Source organism: Podarcis vaucheri (genome assembly GCF_965113315.1).
Source record: "Podarcis vaucheri genome assembly, chromosome: 1".
Classification (NCBI taxonomy): domain Eukaryota; kingdom Metazoa; phylum Chordata; class Lepidosauria; order Squamata; family Lacertidae; genus Podarcis; species Podarcis vaucheri.
In genome coordinates, this window is record NC_138759.1 from 68,261,665 (window position 1) to 68,275,494 (window position 13,830).

The 13,830-nt window shown below is 43.2% G+C and overlaps 1 protein-coding gene across 1 annotated transcript in view; it reads left to right on the forward strand.

Moving 5' to 3' along the window:
• Positions 1-2,226: 2,226 nt before the first annotated feature.
• The window catches only part of SPON1 (spondin 1), a 280,598-nt gene continuing 268,994 nt past the window's right edge, over positions 2,227-13,830 (forward strand). Inside the window, exons 1-2 of the mRNA XM_082214277.1 lie at positions 2,227-3,024; positions 13,000-13,106. Of these exons, the coding sequence (XP_082070403.1) occupies positions 2,775-3,024; positions 13,000-13,106 (357 nt within the window). The 5' untranslated portion in view covers positions 2,227-2,774. The remainder of the gene's footprint in view (positions 3,025-12,999; positions 13,107-13,830) is intronic.

Below are 13,830 nucleotides of genomic sequence, written 5' to 3' on the forward strand. Positions count from 1 at the left end.
TGGCTCTCTCAGGGGTTCAGTATGTCTTGAGTTGGCAGGGGTGCCAACTTGAATAAAATATTGGGGGGACAAGTAAGCCTCACCCCAGATAATTGATCGCAAAATATGGTACACACACACACAATTTGAATGGTGCCCATCAACTTTGGGGGCCTGCCCTCTCAAATATTTTATTGGGGGGCAGAGGAACCTCAGTCCCTAGGAGTTGGCTTCTATGGTTGGCAATGTGGACCACCAGCAGCAGCAGTTGGCCACAAACGTGCAAAGTAAGTTAGACTGAAGACGTGAGAGAGCAGAAACTCCAAGAGTCCCTTTTCCAGCTTCCTTTACTTGTTTCTTTCAAGGGGCTCCTGCTCAGTCCTGATTGACAATTTTGCAACAGGCCAAAAGCATTCTGCAAAGTGAACCCAATTACAAATGCTTTTGAGCCACTGAAAATATTGCTGCTGACATGCCTTTTCATCCCATTTGTGGTGGACCTCAGGCCTGGTCACTGGGCATCTCCCTGGGGAATTACTCCTTTCCAGGCCACAGCTCTTTCTGGACCTGCTCTCTTGCTTCCACAAGTGCTTTTTTTCCTGGCTTGTTGTTTTCCTCATAATTTCTCTTGAGGAGCTGAGGACAGAGAAAGATCTAGGTAGGTGTATAGATCCCTTTGACTTCTGTGTGGCTGAAACATAGGGTTTCCCACAGATTGATGTTTGTTCCAATTTAGTAGTAAACAGCGACTTTTCCCAAGAAAAGTGTTGGGACAAAAAAACAAAACAAAAAATCAGACCAGTGCCTAGAAATCATGGCACAAACAGAAGAGTGGACGAGCCCTTACTCTGCATAGGTAAGAGTCACAACTGTTGCTTCACCTGCTTTGGCTTCTGTCCCCACCTGGTCCTGCCCACCCATGTGGCCCTCGGAAGGTTCCTGACAAGGGAATGTGGCCCTTGGGCTGAAATAGTTTCTCCACTCCAGACCTAGCAGTTATTCACTCCAGACCTACCATCAGGTATTTTACCTTTCTGGTCAATATTCTTGCCTTGGATCCATAACCAGGTGTTTTGGTGTAGGAAACCTGCTTTGTACCCGAGGGAGTTGCAGTTCATTATTGTGTTGTTTCCTGCCCTCTAATCAGCCAGGTCCCCTGCTGGTACACCCAAGCCTTCAAACCTTCCCGCCTCAACTGCACTATCCACCAAAACTAGCAGCTCTCCTGCCTCCAAAGACTCCATCCAGTGGTGCAGTTTGGTAGTTGAAGACTCTGGAATTAATGATATTGTGGAGACCACCTTGAGATGGCAATGTCCATTATTTGGCTTGTGTCAACATGTAGCAAGGCAACATGTCAAGGAAGTAAACAAGGAACATATCAAGGTAATAAACAATTATCTGACTTTTAGAAGACATCTGAAGGCAGCCCTGTTTAGGAAAGTTTTTAATGATTGATGTTTTATTGTGTTTTTAATATTCTGTTGGGAGCCACCCAGTGTGGCTGGGGAAACCTAGCTAGATGGGCAGGGTAGAAGTAATAAATTATTATTATTATTATTATTATTATTATTATTATTATTATTATTATTATTATTAACCCTCCTGCCAGTTCGCCTTAAGTGGGATCCCAAGGGCACCACTGACTCCATCCACCAGACAGTCAGAAACCACCTGCCTTATTCTATAACATTTTTATTTCCAAGTAAGTGTCACTGAATGTATTTATTTATTTATTCTTTATTTATTAAATTTCTATACTTCCCTTCACCCTCGGATAACCAGGCAATTTGTCAGTAGTGCTTTCTTTCGAGTAACCACCTATAGGATCGGGCTGCTGTGCAACACATCTTCTTCTTTTTCTTCTTTTATTTGCTTTGGGGGCATCTCTTTAGCTTTGTGCGGTTTTATAAACCGCCCTGCGGTCTTCGAATGAAGGGCGCTCTAGAAATTTAATAAATAATGATAAATCCTTCAAATAACAAATTCTTCGTGATGCTGCCAAAGTTTGCCCTTCGGAAACTTCAAGCCTTGCGGGAGGCTGGGAGGTAAGGGCAGCTTTGACACGTGTCCCTCTACCTCAGGGGTCCTCTGCCCCGGGGGAGGCTTTTTAAGGTGGGCATTCCGCCTCCGTGTCCCTTCTCACCCGCGGAGTTTCTATAGACTGGGGCACGGATTTCGGTGATCGGTTGCCAAAGCACCTCCCGTTCGATCCGCCCAGTGGGGAACACTCCCCACCACACACACACACACACACACACACGTGTCTTGGCGCCGGCGCCGCGCAGCCACCCACGCACCCTTGCTCCACTATTTCGCCGACCCCTGCGAAGAGAGCTCGGCTGCCTAAGTAAACATCGCCGAGCTGCTAATCACAAGGTCTGAAACAAAACAGCACTTCACTTCGGATCTGGGCAAGATCAGTCCTCCTCCTCCTCCTGCTCTCCTTCGCATCGGCTAAGGTGATCCTTGAGATCGAGCCGCTTCCCTCCCTTCCCTCGCTTTTCCTCCGCGCACCGGGGGAGCAGCCGGGGGGTCGGGCACCCATCTCGGGCTGCTGCGTTGCTTAGTTCCTGGCTTGGCTTTCTCCGGAGACAAGAAGAGGGGAAGAGAGCGCGCGGAGGGGAGGGGGGATCTTTCCCTTGCCCTCGCTTCCAAGCTGCCCATGCTGCGATTTTTATTTCTCTCTCGCCGCCCCAGCCAGATCTGACCATTGCCTCTTTGTCGAGTCTGCTCCCCTCCCCGCCACCTCCCGCAAAGTTGCTGCCGTCGTCGGGGTTTGAGAGCGCCCCAGGATGGGGCTTGATCCTGCAGCCCCTCGCCAGTCTCCCGGGTACTGGCGAGCCTTGCCGCTGCTGGCGTGCGCTTTCCCCTTGGTGACATTCGCTTCCTTCGCCGACGAGACCTTAGAGAGAGCCCCCAAATCCGAAGGCTACTGCAGCCGGATCCTGCGAGCCCAAGGCACGAGGCGAGAGGGATATAATGAATTTAGCCTCCGCGTGGAAGGCGATCCGGATTTCTACAAGCCCGGAAACAGTTACAGAGGTGAGTGGGGCTGGCCGCTTCCAAAGGGCGCAGCAAGTGTCGGGCAACTAACCGGGATGGTGGGCGGGGGGGGAGGGAGAGGTCTTCCTCTCTGGACGGAGGCAACTTGCTGCGATGCACGACGCTGGTTAGGGGGGTGGGTTGCTTTGCTACGCAAATAAGGAGCAACACTTGTTCTGTTTTTTAAATCGAGTTTGTGTGTGTTGCTCTCTCTCCCTCCCCACCCCCTTAATGCTTGCTAACGGGGGTAAAAGGAAGCCCTGTTCTACGACGCAGCACCCAGACTTGCTCTTTTTACCTTAATTGCCCCTTGCACTTTTCCAGCGTTGCGCCTGGAAATTATTTCACTTGGCAGAAGATACTTAATAGGCTGCTAGTGGTCTTGCTGTGAGACAGGAAAAGGAACAGGACTAGAGAGCAGATGGGCCAAGGAAAGGCACCAGCTTTCCTCACAGTTTTCACTTAGGTCCCAGGCTAACTACTTGGCTTTTATGCTACTTGTAATTCCTGCCCTGCGAAAGCACTCTGCATGCCCTCAGGAGCACTCAGGATGAGCCCTGGCACTGAAAACATCCAAGAAGTAAAAAAGAATGGCAAATGGATGAAGGAAAAAGAGTTGCACCTACCCCTGGCAGCAAGTGTCCTGAGGGTGAATATTCTACAAAATGTTGCTCAGAGGTTTCCTATAGTTTTCTCAGAATCAGAGTGTCTCCTTATAATAGGGGAAGTATCTACAAATCACGTTTTCAGCTTGGACAGCAGATGATTGTTAAGATAATAATATCTAACTTCCCTAGCAGGGCACTTCACCCCCCCCATGATTATTATTTTAAAATATTTTGGGAAAATATTTAAGCCCACCTTGAATGCGCCCTTGAGCAAAAGTGTCAGATCTCATTAACATTGCAAACTCATTAACCTAATTACCTTGTGGTAGCCCCAACTTTTGAAGTAGGCATCTTCCCTCACCCCCACAACCTTTAGCTAAAGTAAGTGAAAGAGCATCCTTCTTCTCCCATGAGGCAAACCAAGACAGGATTATATTCTTAGGAAAGGGAATGTTATCCACTTGTGAATATTTGGGGTATGGTGGGGTTTTTTTTTAACAGTTGGAAGGAAAATGGGTTGAATGAAAGAAATAAAGCTGAATCTACATGTAAAACAACCACCATACCCTAAATTATTCTCCATGAACAGGTGACCAGCTAAACTTTGAGTTTGCAACTCTTTTCTGTGCCAAGTCAACTTGGCATCTGCCTATTTGGTTTCTTAATGGCCTGGAAATATTCTTGCAAAGGTTTGAAAATTACTCGCAGTGAAAAGTTCTACAGAGTATTGTTTTTAGTTGCCAAGAAGGGTTTTTTGTTTCTTGGATCTGGAGGGGAAAATAGACTTTCAAATAAACCTCCAGAACAAACTTGGAGGAAATATGAAGTTTTTGCCAGCAGAATGCAATCAAATAATCATTTGCACACACATTTACGAGTGGTAAAAGTTTTCGGATTCTGATCTCTGGCTCATTAGAGGATGTGACACTGGAAATTTAGCACACATTACTTGTAGTTTTCAAAGCTAAATTCTTCCAGATCCTCCTAAAACTTAGCCAGATGGGAGGAGCATGAGAAAATGTTGTAAGTATAACTTTATGTTTCCTACAGCAGTTTAATGTTGTCACTTAGCTTTATTTTTATTAACTGTCACAAGAATTTAACAAGTCTCTCTCATGCAACATGAAATGACATCACACAGTCTGGGGGGAAAATCTTTCCTAGGCTTAGTTGTTTGGTTTTTTTAAAAAGTAATAACAGTGATCTTAGAAAATATCTGTCTTATCTGAACAAAATCTGTGTAAGAGGCAAAGCTGATTAATTAAGGACAAACTGAGGCTTTGTTGCCTATAAATTACCAGGAAGCAAGAAATACTGGGCAGAAGATGCTGAGAAAGACAGCTGAGTTATAGCCAAAGATTCAGCAAATGATGTTAACAGGGACTGAGAGCATTAGTGGGGGAGGGGGGGAACCTCCTGGTGCCAAATCCTTAGTCTATTTCTTATGTGTTTTTGTCACTGTGTGGGGTTTCTGGTAGAAGGCTTTGCCACCTGGAGCTGTTCCTCAAACAGAAAGAGCAAGCATGATTTTCCTGTTCACAACTGCTACTTCTCTTTGGATGAGCACAGGGTGTGAAGTGGTTTTTAACCATGGGAAGAAGATTCACACTTTTGCAGGGAGAGGAATCAACACATGGCAGAGCTGGCAGAGGGAGGTGGCCACTTCAGGCAGATGACTTGTTGGTTATTTAATTGATTGTTGCTGGATATGTGCTGCCAGGGAGATGAAGAGGTGCTTGTGGGATTTTGTGCCTTGGGTCCACCTTGTCTTGGTGGAGGGCACCATTTGCTGCTCCACCTCAGGCAGCAAAATATCACGGGATGGCCTGGAACTTGGGACAAGTTGTTTTCCCGCCTAGCAGATGCTTCACACAACTGATTTCCCCTTTGGCCAATAGTTTGGTCTCCACGGGGCAGGATGTGTCTGGAAATTTTTCCTTGGAAGAGTTCACCACACATTTCTCTCTTTACTAGCAGGTGTTCAGGACATGTTGATAATCTGTGCTGCCTTGTTTGCATTCATGGGCTCAAAAGGGATTCTGTCACGTGGAGGGTAGAAAACATGGCCACATGTGGAAAGGTGCAGCTTGCAAAACAACTGTCAGTGTTCTGTGGTGCCTTTTGTCCTTTCTGAGGAAGGTGGCCATATGTCCTACTTTACAGAGGACACTCCTTGATTTGAAGGGCTTAAAGATAAAGAACCATTAAACGGGGGAGAGCAGAGAGGGCCTAGGAATTGCCCATCAACAGTTAGCATCTGGACAGCAGACTAAGCAGGCACATGTCTTATCTAGCCTTCCCTACTATCCTTATATGTATTGTATTTCTATTTAAGTTATACTCGTTTCTAAATTTGCACCTATGCATATGGCTTTTTCTGTAACAGTACCCACCAGTACAGAGTACCATGACCTTTTTCTTTGCTGCCCATGGCAGACATTTTCTGTTGGCACCCATGACACTTTTATCAGTATATCAGCACCTCATTTTTTTTTTTAAACCAAAAGCAAAGCAATTATTCATATAATCAGTGGGTGCACATTTTAGGCAACACTGAGTCCCATCCAGTTTGTTCTCCCTCTCTTACACTTCTTCTTTGGAGGCAATATGTAAAGGGCCACTGAAATAATTTTGTGCAGATGAGAAAAGCCTCCTTCCTGTCAGTGTACTTGATTTATTTTAGCATTCTCACCAAAATACACTCCCTGGGATTCCAGGGTGGGGTGTGGATAGCCATTTAAACTACTATTTAAATGCAGTGCCTATATGTGCTTTATGTGGTATCTGTAGTGATTGCATTGTTCCAGAAGCAATAGGAGAGATGAGATAAGCCTAAAAGAGTTGTCTTCAGCTGAGAGCATGAGGAGGGTAAGGTAGGAAAGTTCCTTCTCTGCCTGTTCCTCAACCTCCCAGGTCTTCCTTTGCCTGAAGCATGACAAAAGTCTAAGGCTGCAGTGTTATGTACATGTAACTGGGAGTAGGTGCAACTGAACACAGTGGGACTTATGCTCAAGCAAATTAAATATGCATATGATTGTGCTGTGAAGTCTACATTTGGGTCCCCGTTATCCTCTTGCCTGCTGTATCCAAGGTAGCTCTCTCAATTCTTTCAGTTAAGTGGCAGAGGAAGTCGTTGCCAGCTCTTTTGATTTTCCTTTTAGCATCATGAGTGTAGGTGTTTTCCTAACACTCTGCCTGCTAAAACTTTGACACTCTTAGCAATAGTTTAGAAAAACATTTTTCATTTTATGATTGTAGGTAAAAAGCATTAAAATATGGCTGCAGATTGAACCCTCTCCTCCTGAAACTAAAAGATACATAAGTACCTGTAATAAACAATTCCTGAGCTTTGCTTTTTTACAAGCTTTCTGTTCTAGTCCTGTCTCACAGAGCTGCCAAATTTGCATATACAGTGGTACTTTGGTTCTCGAACGTAATCCATTCTGGAAGTCCGTTCGACTCCTGAAACCGTTCGAAAACCAAGGCGCAGCTTCTGATTGGCTGCAGGAGCTTCCTGCACTCAAGCAGAAGCCACGTCTGATGTTTGGCTTCCAAAAAAAGTTCGAAAACCGGGTTTTCGGTGTTTGGGAGGCAATTTGTTTGTCAACTAAGCCGTTTGAGAACCAAGGTTTGACTGTAAAGACAGTAACAAAGAATAATCTCACAGGATCAGAGCAAAGGCCTATCTAGTCCAGCATCATGTCACCCACAGTGGCCAATTCATAAGCAAAAGCACTCTCTTGTTCATGATCTGGTATTCAGTGACATACTGCCTCTGATGGTGGAGGTAATATATAGCCCTTATGACTTGTAGCCATTGATATCCTTGTTTTCCATGAATTTATCTACTCCTATCAGCTCAGCCAGCATTGCTATTGAACAGGGACTGATGGGAATTGGAGTCCAACAACTTCTGGAGAGCCACAGTTTCTGCACCCCGGTACCATCCCATCAGTGTTGGGGCAAAGGGCAGGAAAGTAGTATTACACTCTTATGTGTGGCACCCACCATAATATGCTCTTCCTACTGAGATTAAGATGGCTCCAAAGATAGGTGTTTCCATCAAGTGAAAACCAAGTGTTTCCTGATGCCCAGTGTCCTAGTTACTGTGCTGTGTTTGAGTCATCAGTTTTAATGGATTTTATATTATTTTAATATATTAAAAACTACTTTGGCATTTTGCTACAAATGAAAATCGGTATATAATTTTTAAAAGATTAAATACCTGTGGGAGTTTTGATTTTCTAGAACTGTGAGCAGCAATTCTGAAACCGAAGCAGAGAGAGGCCCACTAATAGTTCATCCTGACTCCCACCCCTTTAATAGACATGGGACTGTGCCTGAGGGCCCTTTCATAAGCAGCAACAATTGTGTGGGGGCCTCCTTCCTATGGTGTGATCTAATGCTGCTAAGGGTTACAATGGGGTTAATCAATCTACATTGGTGGGCTTAATGGCATAGGTCTCTCTGCAAATAGAGGCTTCTTGGAAGGGAGAGTGTTGAAGGAGAAAAATACTCGCCATTTGCTGCATCCACAGGGTTACATAGCGTCATTGACACATAGCCCCACCTTTAGGTATGTGAGATAGCATCACAGAAAAGCAGCCAGCTAACAGTGGCTGTGTAAGAAGGCACAACATTTTGAATAACCATCCACAACTGTTGATGTCACTATCAAAGGTGGGTAGGGAGCTTTAATGGAGAGGAGCATGTATGAAAATCCCTTTGATTCAGCAGCTTTATGTTCAGAAACCATTGGATACATCCTTACGTCTGAAAGTACTTTCAATTTCAGATTTTAAAAACTCAGTGCTTAGATAAGCTTGGGGCTTTGGCCGGGGTGGGGTCAGAAATATCTTAGCATGAAAAGAGCCCTGCTGGATCCGGCCAAAGGACTACCTAAGCCTCTCTGCTCATTGTGGCAAACCTGATGCCCATGGGAAGACCATAAGCAGAACCAAAACATGTCAGAACTCTCCGCACCTTCTGTTTCCAGCAACTGGTATTCAGAGGCATACTTCAACAGTGGAGGTAGAACATAGTCATTGTGGCTAAGAGTTATGGAAGAACCTTATCCTCCATGAATTTGTCTAATATTTTAAAGCCATCCAAGTTGGTAGCCATTACCATACCTTGTGGTAGCAAACTCCCCAGTTCCCCAGTTTAACTGTGCAGTGTGTGAAGATGTATTATATTTTGTCTGTCTTGAATCTTCCAAAATTCACCATCTATTTTTCCTCTTTTACTATTTGTCTAATAATAAATATTTATACCCCACCCATCTGGCTGGGTTTGTCCAGCCACTCTAGGCAGGTTACAGCATATATAAAAACATAAAGCATTAAAAACTTCCCAGCCTTCAGATGTCTTCTAAAAGTTGTGTGGTTCTTTATCTCTTTGACATCTGAAGGGAGGGTGTTCCACAGGGAGGGTGCCACTACCAAGAAGTCCCTCTTCCTGGTTCTGTGTAACTTCGCTTCTCGCAGTGAAGGAACCAGCAGAAGACCATCAGAGGAGGACCTCAGTATCTGGGCTGAGCCATGGGGGTGGAGACATTCTGCCAGGTATACTGGAATGTCCAGCCTGACAAAGAGTTGTCTACATATCACATGATGAACCTTGCATATAGAAAGCATGCTGGTCCTAACAAAAGGGGTCACTTGGCTGTCTTTGTGATTGGATTTTGTTTTGCTTGGATTTGTTTCACACCCTGGTTCGGATCATCAGATATAAATTTGGCCCCAGTTCTACACATTGCTTACCTTTTCTGAACCCCTGAATGGGAGATCAGAGAACTGGGTTTCTCATGATAGCCTTTCTCTAAAGGAAGAGCAAGAAATGAGTACAATAAATAAAATACATGATCTGGAAGGTTTGACACATTTTACTTTACATGCATAAATTTGTAAGTCACCAAGACAGACACAGAACATTAATTTAGATGTGCAGTTCACAAGGGGCTTGGGTGGGGGAAACCAGGAGGGTTGCCTTGCTGAGCACTGGTCAAACCATCATGCAGGGCTGATGGGTTGTGTATGGCTTAGGCTGCAATCCTATGCATACTTGGTTGGGAGTAAGTTCCACTGAAATGATTAAGATGGGACCTCTCCTAGGGAAAAGCACCAATTGGCCTAATTGCTTGGAGTTATAATGTGGGGTTGGGGGCCATGAGATAGAGGCTATTGTAGAAACCCTACTAGAAATAATAGTTGGCAAATTTTCCCCAATTTGGGTGCTGTATCAGTTGCAATGCACTTTTCTCTTGATTACATACTGGCATGATATTGTACATGAGTACATGGATGGAAATAATAATTGCTAGTTTGTAATTGTGAGTCTGCCATTTAAAAAGAACACAGCATTACTATCAAATGCAGAAACTTTTAAGTATGAATACACTGGGAGTATTTGTTTGATTTTAGTATTCATGTATTCAGATTTTGCCCTATAACCAGGAGAACTGGGGAAATGGGATGGGGGGCTAATAACCAGGAGACTCGTGTAGTCAAATGACTCTGGACGGCTGTAGCACTGACTTCCACGATGTGATAAAATTAGGAGCCTTGCCATATAAATCATGAGCACTAGATGCTCACCTACTCGTGAAAGAGAATGCTAAAATGAGAACACAAAATTATTCCCATAAGCAGAAAAAAATAGATTGTACTGAAGAGTCCCTTTTATTGGTTTATATTAAACTGGAATAATACACTAGTTCCATCAGAGTGTTGAACACTGGTTTGAATTCTGTATACATTCTTTTTAATAGAATTAACTGTGATCTGCAACCAGTTTAGTTAAGCGTTATGCAATCAATCTGCAGGGAATTCGCAAGTAATTTTGTCCATAGAAAGTGTTTTAGTTTTATTTCAAAGTGGGTCCTCCCCTGCCTAAAAAGTAACCAACAAACAATTCCTCTTTGACAATTTGATGTGACATTTTGGTTTATTGTGGTCTCTTCTGACAAAGCAGTATGAAAACTGAAGTACATTGTTTAGTACAGAGTAGAAAAAAATATGGGGAGAGAGATCCATTCCCTTCGGCAATGCACTTTTGACATTTTGCCTAGCTTTGCATTAGTCAGTGCTACTGTGGCTTTGTTGTATAAAGGAAGGGAATTAAGCATTTATCTGTGTAGCTGTGATCCCATCACATTTCTCTGTAGGAGGAACAAATGTGAATCCTACTAACTAAAGGGATTTATACAAGAAGGGGTGGAAATGGATATTGACCTAATGAACCACTGCCATAACATACTAATTCTGTTTGCTGAGTTTAGCTTCTACTGAGATTGTACTTGTTTTCAGGAGTGATATTCCACTAAGATTTGCTCAGAATAGACCTATTGAAATTAATGGGCATAACTTAGTCAAGCTCATTGATTTTAATGGGTCTACTCTACATTACTTTTATGTGGTGATTTTTCCCCCCACGTGCTTTTTCCAACCATTCTGTCAATGAGAAAAGGAACTGCACGTGGAAATTATCAAAGGAGAAAGAAAAAAAAAATCAGTAAATTTTTCATAGATGAGGGGTAGGTTTTTTGCTGAGCTTGCCTCGGTTTCAAGGTGACCATGGGGTGTTTGTGAGTGACCTTTCTTTCATCTCCCCCATGGTCTGCACTTCCTGGGTGACTATCCTTTCTGAAAGCACCATGACATCCTCAGCTGGGCTTATTTGTAAGCATGAGAAAGTGTGGAAGCTGCCACTATGTTATTTTGTTCTAAAGTGAAGTCTTTTTATACTTTTAATGAAAGGAAAAGGAAATAAATCCCCCTAAAAACAAAATCATCTGTAGTTTCTGAAGTGGCTGAAACTAAGGAAAGAGGTCAAAGTAGACAGCTGTCTGGAAATATTGATTCTGATCTCTTGTAGCAATGAAAAACAAAATCAATGGAAGGAATCATTTGGAGAGGAATCAAAACCAGAACTATCAATACAAGTATATACATTTATTGAGAATCTACTTATTTGGAAACTCTCACTGCCAGATAAGACTACATAGAAATAAAGCAGGATTCTGCACAAAGTGTTACTAAAAATAATAAGAACAATTTGACCAAAAGTCAAGTTTGGTAGAAAAGGGCTCTTCATTCTCCAGTAGGGATCTCTGGCACACCACAACCAAACTACGTGCAACATTTAATGCAAATGCACCTTTGCATTTAACATGCATGGTTTGTTTTAATGAAAATAGCAAAATGTTTGTGGAAGGCTGAGGCTAGTAATTAACAGGATCAGAGCACACACAGAGAGAGCACTTGAACCACAGAATTGTAGAGTTGGAAGAGACCATGAAGATCATCTAGTCCAAACCCCAGCAATGCAGGAATCTTTCACCCAATGCGGGTCTCAAACCTACAAGCCTGAGGTTACGAGTCTCATGCTCTACCAGCTGAGCTATCTGCTTTCATCTCCTCCTGAGGTCCTAAAGAAAACCCTTCTCATGCAACTGGCATTTGTGGGGGAGGGGAGAGAGAAACCCATGGGCACTAACTGGACACTTAATTCCAAATACAAATTTTAAATAAAATGCTGTTGGTGTTGTACAACAGCTCAAGTTCAGCAGGTTGTGTTGCTGGGCTAGTTAAAAGAACAGAGATAAAACTGCAAGTTAAGCATACTTTCTAGAACGTGAAGCCTTGTGCATGAACAGTGGATTCACTCTTTAGTATGATTGCTTTGCAGCAATGTAGGATTCTTACAGGGAACAAGAGAGCTGCATTAACTGCTGTATGGAACCACAGTTTTAATTCCACTTCCAGCCCACTGTGGGAGATCAGCGCCAACCAGGAAGTTAGCACTTTAAACATTGCTTCTTCTGTGAAATTGCCAAGTGGCCTTTGGACAGCCACTCTCAGCTGCCACAGCCCCCATCTGAGTTATAGGGATAATAGCGTTGATTGACTTTATGGTGTTCTTGTAAAGATTCCAAAAAATAATGTACATAAAGTATTTTGAAACACTGTAAGGTATGTAATATGCATATATAAAAGCATTATTAAGAAATGGTGGCTGGTCTTCTAACGTTAGTAAAAAGTTAGCTCAGTGTTTGCCAAGATCAAGGTGGTAGATGTGAACATTTTCCAGGGCTCCAAGTCCAGCAGAGGGGCCTCAAATAACCCTACCATTTCCACTTTCCACAGAATATCCAAGAAGATCATGGCTAAGAGAATTCACTGTTTGCATGCCCTATTTCCTTCAGGTGAAGGGACCCGACTGACAGTGCCATGACTGAAGCCTGCCACCACCCACTGTAAAAAAATAAAGGAATCCGGAACCAGTACTGTCTAAAGTATGTGGTTTAAAAGCTCTGTAGAAACAAACTCATTTTAAAAGTCTTATTTTCCTGCCTTTTCGCCCCCAGTAACACTTTCCGCTGCCACTCCAGCTTATTTTCGTGGATTCACACTGATTGCTTTGAAAGAGGGCAAAGAGGGAGAGAAAGAAGAAGACCACGCAGGGACTTTTCAGGTGAGTAGCTGGCTCTTGAACCTCACCTTCAGAGAGTCTGTCTGTCTGGTTATTTCACAGCAGGATGGATACTGTACAAAACAACATAATCTATTTGTGTTGATATCAATATCTCTGTAGTTGCAGGCATGGGATAAGCTTTGCAACTCCAGCTAAAGATCAGATTTCTACGGGAAAAGATTTTGGCATGTGCTGTTAAGTTGGCTGTTAAGTTCAGTGGATTTATACACTTATAGTTCAATCTTGGGCATGTTTACTTGGAAGTAAGCCCCATTGAAGTCAATGGAACTTACTTCCAAGTTAAGTATGCATAGGATTGAAATCTTAAAATAATTTGACAGACAAGGTGCAAGAAATCGGAAGTTGATGCTGGTATGCAGCTATTCATAACAAATATAGTCAGCTCCAAATATTTTTGCAATGTTTATTTTGTCCAGCACTTGGTCTCTTTTTGTCCACATTCCTTTTTCCAGACTAGCAGATATTATTTTAATTTGGTGGTATTTTGATAGCTATGTTGTTTGAATCTAGTCATCATCACTTGGAAGTAGGTCCCACTTAGTTCACTGGGGTTTATGCCTAAATAATTATGCATGGGGTGGCAGTTCTGTCTTTGAAATGTGCTTTAGCAAACTGCAGTCTGGTCTGCTTTGTCCTGAAGCCCTTGAGTTTTCCAAGAAATCATTAATCACATGACTTTCATGTTTCCTAATGGTTCATGAAC